The sequence below is a fragment of the Geotrypetes seraphini genome, chromosome 5 (genome assembly GCF_902459505.1).
Source record: "Geotrypetes seraphini chromosome 5, aGeoSer1.1, whole genome shotgun sequence".
NCBI lineage: Eukaryota > Metazoa > Chordata > Amphibia > Gymnophiona > Dermophiidae > Geotrypetes > Geotrypetes seraphini.
Window position 1 is genome coordinate 62,295,859 of NC_047088.1, and position 9,014 is coordinate 62,304,872.

At 42.7% G+C, this 9,014-nt stretch overlaps 1 protein-coding gene across 2 annotated transcripts in view; it reads left to right on the plus strand.

Moving 5' to 3' along the window:
- Positions 1-8,526, plus strand: part of LOC117361578 (DNA-directed RNA polymerases I and III subunit RPAC2-like) — a 40,414-nt gene extending 31,888 nt beyond the window's left edge. For both annotated transcript variants that reach the window (XM_033947112.1, XM_033947111.1), the window contains exons 4-5: positions 4,819-4,901; positions 8,374-8,526. In XM_033947112.1, the coding sequence (XP_033803003.1) occupies positions 4,819-4,901; positions 8,374-8,421 (131 nt within the window). In that variant the 3' untranslated portion in view covers positions 8,422-8,526. The remainder of the gene's footprint in view (positions 1-4,818; positions 4,902-8,373) is intronic.
- The last annotated feature ends 488 nt before the right edge of the window (positions 8,527-9,014 follow it).

Genomic DNA, 9,014 nt, shown 5'->3' on the forward strand with positions numbered 1-9,014 from the left:
TTTTTCGGGATGATTGCAACTTTGCATCCTCCTCAGGTTTCCGGTTCGTTCTTGGAGTCTCTATGTTTTGTGTTTCCGTTTTCAGTGTTCCTGGTCCTCAGGGCAGTTTTTGTAGTTCTTCGGGAACTAAGGGACGTGGTTCCACTTACTACATGGTGCCCAAGACGGGGGCATTGGGCAGGTTGGATCCCATTCTGCTGAATTAGTTTCTTAGGGTTACACATTTCTACAGAAAAACTGGGAGAATATTTACATTGTCCCTATGGACTCCGAATCGGCACTAGATTTGCTTGCCTCTCCTTGAGCAGCTCTTTCGGTTTTGGCACATGCCATTTCACCTACCCAAGGCTTCAAGGACATTTTAGCAAATGTGGGTAGGGGTACCGTTTTGGCGCTACCAGGTGATTCACCTAATTTCTTCTTGACTGCCTGCTTGATTCGGACGACTTCCAGTCGGGCCATTTGACTGACACAAAAAGGGTGGCATCTTTTCCACAGTTCTTTACACGTGCATCTTCGAATTTGCAGCGCTCTTTTCTCCTGTACTATTTATAGGTATATCGGGGTGATGTTTTTATTCATATAGGAGAGACATGTTTCTTTCCGGAGACTTGGGCGTGGGGTCTCGGTCTCAGATTGGCATTCTTCTTCGCTTACCATGACCAAGAGTATGGGATTCTATACAGTTTCTAGGATCCATATTGCTGACTCCACTGGGAACTTCGGCTTGCTTTTCCCTTCTTACGCTACAGCAGTCGCTTTTGTTCCAGTGGTTCCCGGTATCTCAGGGCTCCAATTATTTGGTATGCTCCTCCTGCATCGCTCTGTATGATTTGGTGGCTCAGCGTGATTTCTCTTTTCAAGGCATGCCTCAGTCTTTGCTGGACTAGCTCATGACCACTGACCATCCCGGGCTGTCGGGTTGGGGGGCTCGGTGGCTTCCATCCTCAGCTCCAGGAGTCTGGTCTTCAGAGGCGACTCAGTACTTGTTCATTCTTCTACTCTTGAGCAGGGTGAGGCTACCTTTCTGGAGCTTCAGATCATTCTTCCGGAATGCCGCTGAGGGTCCTTTTGGTCAGTATTAGGATGGGGGTATTTCTCTACAGCTTGGGCAGTAGGTGTTGTACTCAGTTGGCAGGTGAAGTTGTTCTGCTTCAATGGGTGGACTCTCATCTTCATCTTCTGTTGGCAGATCCTTTTATGGATCAGGATAAGAGTTTGGATAGACTTTCTCTCCGTGGAATCTGAGCATGGTCCATTTCTTGTATGTTACAGTGTACAGCGCTATGTATGCTCTGGAAAGTGTGCATGTTAGTAATAGTGTAATCTTCTGCGTCCTGGATATTGAGATTTGTGGCTCAGGCATTCTAGCTCTTTTTATGGACATGAGATCTCCTGGACCTAGACCTCATGGCCTCGTCTCTCAATTCTAAGCTTCCTAGCTTCTTCGGCGGGCCCAGGGAGTGGGAGTTAGAGGGGGTTGCTGCGTGGCTCCTTTCTCATCTCTGCCTTCTCTTTTTCAGTGTTTTCCGCTGCTGCTGATGGCTTGGATTTGCAGTCTCGAGCTCGCTTTCCGGGCACAGTATTTGTAGAATCTCTAGATTGGCGGCGCCATCCTTACTATGCGGACAGCCGGACTAAGAAGTTTCCTGGTATCTACGGCTTTGCTCGCCTAGGGTCCGATCAACATGGATATTTGTACTACTTTAGTATTGCGACCTAGCTTTTTGAAAAGTCTTGGCTGACGTGTAAGGGTTATACGAAGCAGGTTGTTTCTTCTCTTATCCAGGTGCTACAGACGTCTTCTCCTGTGGCTTCTGCTTCCTTTTGAAGGTTTTTCCTTTCTTGGGTGCTTCTTAACGTTTGAACCACTCCAGAGTTCCTTTTTGGCACAAGTGTATTGCCGAGGGCTTAGCGTTCAATTCCCTTCAGCTTTTAGTGCCATTCTTGGCTTGTTACAAGGACTAGGTATATTGCTCTTCGCTTACTTCTCAGCTTAATGTAGTTCAGTTCCTAAACAGAGTGCGGTATATTCATGCACCTCTTAGAAAGCCCGGTTTGGAGTACAATCTTCACGTACTTCTTCTCAGTTTACCGAAGGCTTCATTTCATCCTTGTCTTTTGGGACTCTAAAGGGCTGTGCCGTTGAACATGGGGTTTCTTGTGGCCATGGCTTCAGCTCTGCAGTTTTCTATGTTGCAGGCCTTGTTCAGCGGGGATTCCTATTTCTGATTTCCGAAATATGGGGTATCAGTTTGGATGGTACCATTATTTCTTTCTAGGGGGGTGTCATCCTTTCTTTTATGTCACGCTCGCTTTTCCTTCCTTCTTCCTGGGAGGAGAACTTGGGAGCAGTGCTTTTATTCACTGCATTTTTTGGTACGTACGTAGCGTTCTCCGCGAGCTCGGTTTCTAACGACTTTTAGTTGTTTATATCTCCTTTTTGTATTCTTCAAGGGATGCCTCAAATGTATGGCGGCGTCCGAAGCCTCCATCGCTCGATGGGTCCAGGAGGAAATTCTTTATGCTTGCTTGCTGGCAGGGAAGCGGTTGGCGAAAGAACTTCATGACCATTCCGCCGGAGCAATGGCTACTTCTTGGGCTCGGCCCAGAGGTTTTTTCCTTGGAGGAGATTTGTCTCGCGGCTAATTGGTCTTCCGAGAGTGCTTTCTCTCCGCATTTCTGCTTGGATGTGGTAGGGGCGTTTTGTGCTTCGGTTGTTGCGGAGGCAGCATTTGCTTCCCACCCAGATTGAGGATTGCTTTGCTACATCCCATTGGTCTCTGGATTCATCTGCTGCTGTTGCTAGAGAAGGAAAAATTATGTTCTTACCTGTTAATTTTCTTTCCCTTAGACGCAGCAGATGAATCCAGAGCCCCATCCTTTCTGGATATTGTCTCTCGGTTTTTTCTTTTGCAACTTTCGCAGTTTGTTATTATGGCAGGTTGTTTTCTGTATTATTGCATTTTGAGATTTGTTATGGGAAAGAAGTTTTTTACATGCTATGCCTATTGATAGTTACGGATGCTTGGGCAAGGAGCTATACTGGATAAACAGGAGGAGTGCCAGCCATTAGGACCACCTGTTAATCAGTTTCTCTATCTCCGCCTGCTGGTAGATGTGGGCTATCCCATTGGTCTCTGGATTCATCTGCTGTGTCTAAGGGAAAGAAAATTAACAGGTAAGAACATAATTTTTCCTTATCTATATCCCATATGCATGATTAGGTGTTACAAGTTTTCACTTATATCCCATATACAGTAAACATAATTTGTCCAACATCATATATAAATCTTTTACGATGTCATTAATTGTCCAAGGTTTTTATTTATTTATATATACAGTAAAATAGCTTGTTATATATATATATATATATATATATATATAAACTTTTGTTGGTATGGTTTTATAATTTCATCTTATAATTGCTTTAGTTGTCAAAGTATTGATTTATGTATGTGAGATATATTTATTTACAATGTTTTTCCTGTATGTATATGAGATATATATTTTATTATAATGTTGGTTTTGGTTTTATGCATTTATTAATATTTTGTTTTTATGGGTTATTTAGTCTTTCTTATTCCTTAGTTGCTATGGTTATGTCAATATGATTTTATGCTTATTCATGTGTTTTGAATTGTAATCTGATGCATTTTCATGTTTTTAACCTATTTATATATGTGTATGTATGTGTATATATATATATATATATATATATATATATATATATATATTATATATTTGTAGACTCCTTAAGCAGGCCTGTTTGGCCGAAACATGTACATGTCGAGTCATTAAATTATTGGATGAATAAAGTCATTTGAACCAATGGATGAGTAAAAGGACATTTTTACAATAGTTTATTGTCACCAGTCTGTTTATGACAATTCTACTCCATATTTTATGTTATCCACCTTGTGGTCTGGCATAACTCCCTCTTTTCATCCATGAGACCAGCATCTCTCCTCCTCCTCTTTTTCAAACCCTTATCCTGTCTCTTCCCTTCTCCAGTCTGATCTCTTGCTCATTCTCTCCCCTCCTGTGTTTTTCTTCCTGCCAGATTCAGCAATCTCCAGCTCCCTCTCCCCCACTCTAAGGACCAGCACATCTCGCTTTTCTGCCCCGTCCTGTCAAGTTCAGTGTTTCCGTCATCCATTCCTGCTCCCCTGTAAAAAAAAAGTTGCCTTTAATCTTCATTGTTGACACAGCAACCTGTCGACACGCTGTTGGGCTTTCCCTCTGTGGTCTTGCCTGTGCAGAAGCAGGAAGTTACCTCATAGAAGGCAGGACCAGCAGAGGGAAAGCCCCAACATTGGCCAGAGCAGCATGTCTTGAAAGACTGCCACTGCTGATAATGAGAATTTAGAGGCAGGTTTTCAGGGGGTGGGGGGAGAGGGGAAAGGAAGGGTGTCAAAGATACTGGGATTGAGGAGCAGTGGGGAGATGGATAAAGACGCCAGCTGGATCCGGCAGAGGGGAAAGAGGGACTGCTAACAGACACAATCTAGGTGCCAAGTCAAATTTTTTTAGGTACCATGGTGATCTGGCACCTGGGGTTTGTAGAGTCCTGCTGTAGCTAATGAATGAATTCCTTTTCATTGTGTTTTTTTTAACTCATGCAGAAATCAAAGGTGCTGATCTGACTGCCTGCAAATATTTTGATTTTTGTAACAGCCAGTTCAATTAGGAGATCAGAACGTGTTTGACAAAGGTTTAATTCTTATGGCCTCAGCCTTATTTGATCTGTTCTCATTATTGAACACTGCTTTGTTACCTCTTTTACTAATGCACTCTCTGTACTCTGTTGTCTTCTAGGAGAACTTCCAGCTGTTGAGCCATTCCGGAGAGGTCTGACTGAACTCATGGAAGTCTGTCAATATGTGCTCAACACATTTGAGGTATAATCTTATTTTGATGGCTCAAAGCATTTTTAAATGTCACTGAATGTTGATAGTGACACGTAGCTAGTGTGAGTTTTTCACTGTAACATTTTCTTGTGTGGTGGTCATAAGTAATTCAGAACAGTGCCAGTGCGTTAAGTGCCTGCTGATGGATTTTGGCCTTGCTTGATTTGTAGTAGCTCAACCTGGGTAGGAGTTCTTACAGTTTGTTTATATCTGAGGCAGTGGAGGTTTAAATTACTTGCCCAAGATTACAGTTTGCTGCTATGGGATTAGAACCTTGCCTTCCTTGGTCCTCTGCCTACTTTTCTAACTATTAGGTTATAACTCCATACACCTTGCTTATAATTAGGTCTTCTGATTTTAGCTATCTGTCAAAGTTAAATTCAGAGTGTGTGTGTTTTCAGGCACAGCGGTAGTTATTTGCTTCTAGAGTTATCAAGCATCTTTGTCCCCCATCCTCTTCTTTTCTCCTAATATTAAATTATAGCTCACTGCAGTTTAGCACTCTTCCTGCCAATTTCCAGCATGGTTTTTGTATTACCAATGTAGGTCTCTTCACTGTGCCTTCCATTAGTTCTCTGTACTTCTCTGTTCTTCTTCTGCACATCTTCTCATTAACTGTTCTTTCTCTTCACTGTTCCATCATAAACAGCTCAGCCTTGATGATTGAGCTTCTGGTGCCGTCGATTTTCCTGAATATGGAATGGTGGTGGTTTTAACAAAACAAACCGGAGCAAACAAGGTCCCACACAGTGAGGCTTGTATGAAATCAGGATTCAAAACCAGCTTTAATGCACTGTAAATAACAGCAAAGTTCAATACAATTATCTCTCATTTAGATGAAGAGTCTGTGTCACATCTCTCGACACAGCTGTGTTTTGGCAAATCCACCTTCATCAGGTAAGCTTCTCCTAATGAAGACAAACTCGCCGAAACACATCCGTGTCAAAAGATGTAACACAGACCCTTCACCTACTGTATATGAGAGAGAATTGTATTGGACTTTACTGTTATTTACAGTGCATTAAAGTTGATTATGAATCCTGATTCCTTACAAAACCCACTTCGTTCTATGGTGGTGGCTTTTTCATATAAACTTTCTCATGAACATTCCGTATATGCTGTGTTGGTTTTATCCATGTGAATCTGCTGTATACTTTTCAGTGCAGTGAATGTTACATTCTGTTGCTAATTTGTTTAAATTGGCTTATAACTTTACATTAATCAGATGTAAAAATGTAACTTAAATTGTGAAAGCTGTCTTCTTTTTTTATTTCCATTTGTATTTGAATTTCTCCTTCTTTTTCTTCCTGAACATTTCCTTTAGCCCTTCCTCTACTTACTCTTCAAATACAGTGGAACCTTGGTTTACGAGCATAATTCGTTCCAGAAGCATGCTTGTAAACCAAAATACTCGTATATCAAAGCGAGTTTCCCCATAGGAAATAATGGAAACTCGCTTTGATACATTCCCACCTCCCCCCCCCTGCGTAAACCGACACCCCTCCTAAACAACTTGAACTTACCCACCCCCCCCCCGGCTGGCACCGGCACGCAGCCCACAGGATGTGCTGATGCCGCTAGAAAATCTCCGAGAATCTCGGCGAGAGGGAGAATTAGAAGGCCTTGAGCATGTGCAGATGCATGCTCAAGGCCCGGCAGAGGCAGGAAGATCTTCTAGTGGAACCGGCACGTCCTGTGGGTTGCGTGCCGGTGCCAGACGGGGGGATAAGTTCAAGTTGTTCGGGAGGGGTACCGGTTCGTGCGGGGGGGAGCAGCGCCACTGGCCTCGGGGGGGGGGGGTAAGTTCAAGTTGTTCGGGCGGGGGGTGCCGATTCGAGCAGGGGGGCCTTTGCGAGCAGGGGGAGCGATGCTGGTTATCGGGGGGGGGGGGTGCTCACAAATCGAGTCAACACTCGGTTTGCGAGACAAGTTTTGCGAGAATGTTTTGCTCGTCTTGCAAAACACTCGCAAACCGGGTTACTCGCAAACCGAGGTTTGACTGTATTTCATTCCTCTTGTCTCCTTCAGCCTCTCTTTCCTTATGTCATCTCCCTCCCCATGCTGCTGTCTCCCTTCCACTGGTTGCTGTGTTGACCATGAGCCACTTAGTGAAAATGAGGATGAGGCAGATGTAGTGGGTAAGAGTTGAGCAGAGCATTTCCGGTGATAATAGGTGGAGGAAGGATAAGAAATCACAGCTATGGTGCGTTTTATTACGATTCAGTGAAAGAGAACAGTATAAAGAAGGTCACTAGCCAGGTTCCCGTGATTGCTCTGCATCAAATGTTGGAATTGCGGGGAAGCAAGGCTTCTACTTACAGCCAAATGAAGTTTTAGCCCGAATATTTTGTCCTTGTTTTAATATTGAAAAGTGAATTTTGGGCCAACTAATTCATTTATCATAGCACAGTTGGTAGGTGTCTTACAAAGCATGCCAGTTTAAACAAATTCGTGTCATCAAAATTGTAACTAAAACTCACAAATGCAAGGCTTTAACACCACGATTGCCCCTCCATTTAGGGCTCCTTTTACTAAGCTGCGTTAGGGCTTTAACATGCGGAATCATGCGTGCTTCAATGCCGCCCACGCTAGATACTAACGCCAGCATTGAGCTGGCGTTAGTTCTAGCTGTGTAGCGCGGGGTTAGTGTGGTAATCTGCTGCGTGCACTAAATCGCTAGCGCACGTTAGTAAAAGGAGCCCTTAGTTGTCTTCCACTTGGCTTGCTGTCCCTTTTTGAATAGGTAAGCATATAGATTTCCCATACTCAAACCACCAGCTCCTCTTATGTCTTACTGCAGCATTTATAAGGTTATTAAACATGACAAATACACCAGCCTTCCTTTATGGCAGGGATCTCAAAGTCCCTCCTTGAGGGCCGCAATCCAGTTGGGTTTTCAGGATTTCCCCAATGAATATGCATTGAAAGCAGTGCATGCACACAGATCTCATGCATTTTCATTGGGGAAATCCTGAAAACCCGACTGGATTGCGGCCCTCAAGGAGGGACTTTGAGACCCCTGCTTTATGGCTATGTTGTTGATGTTGGGGTTGGCTATGGTCCAATTTTCACAAAAGCTCAAAGTAGCTTCATCTCTAATTTTGGGGTTATAACTACGACTGCTCCATTTGTGTTAAATTGTTAAATAATTAAAATTATAGTATGACTGCAGTATTTATATCATTATCCCTTCTTTGATTGCATATCTTAAGCATGTTTTAAATGGTGTCATGATTTTATCGGTACTTCCTCTGCTGATTGACTATTCCAGACATCTATCACACATACAGTAATGGAGTATGTTTTTTTTACATTCTGTTCGAATGTTTCTCCTGACTTATCATAGACTCTTGTCCTTGAAACTCCTTTTCTATGGAGAATTCCATCTTCCCATTCTTTATTAAATTTAAGTTTTTCATACTCGGATACTGCTTTGAACTTTCTTTTGATTTTGTTTTTACAGGGAAGTATTAAGGAATACAAAGATCAGAAAGAAAATGAGATGGAATAGCATCCAGAAGATACTATAAGATTTATATGTATATAATTATTTTTTATGTAAAATTTTTATAACTTCTGGAACATTCTGATGATTTTTTTTTTTTTTTTAAATAAAGAGATTAAGGCAGATTCATCTTTCTTTAACTTTTGTCCTAAATCCGGAATGGAAAGAATTTTTAGTTTTTGGCTTAGTCTCCTAAAGGGAAGCAGACTTTACAAAATTATCATATCTAGGTCTGTGTATCCCAGCACCATACTCTCTTAACCTGTTATAGAGCACCATTGACTCCAGCTCATTTCCCATATACCCCTGTCTCTACTACCCTTTCACATGGAGTTATTGTTTTATTATTTTATATGTCCTGAAGAGACATAGTCCAGTTCCGTTCAGTTGAAATCTTGGAGAGATCAAGGTACCTGGTAATGCCATTGAACTGCTCTGTTCTAGTTAGCACATAAGAGTAGCACTTGCCTTTTCAGTAGTAGCCAAGAGGAGGTGTCGGCATGTCCTGAGGGAGTGGGCATCCCTCCTGCCAATTGTTTCTCGTGCGGGGGGAAGTGTGTCGACAAGGAGGGAGTGGGAATCCCTCCTGCCGTTTTCAC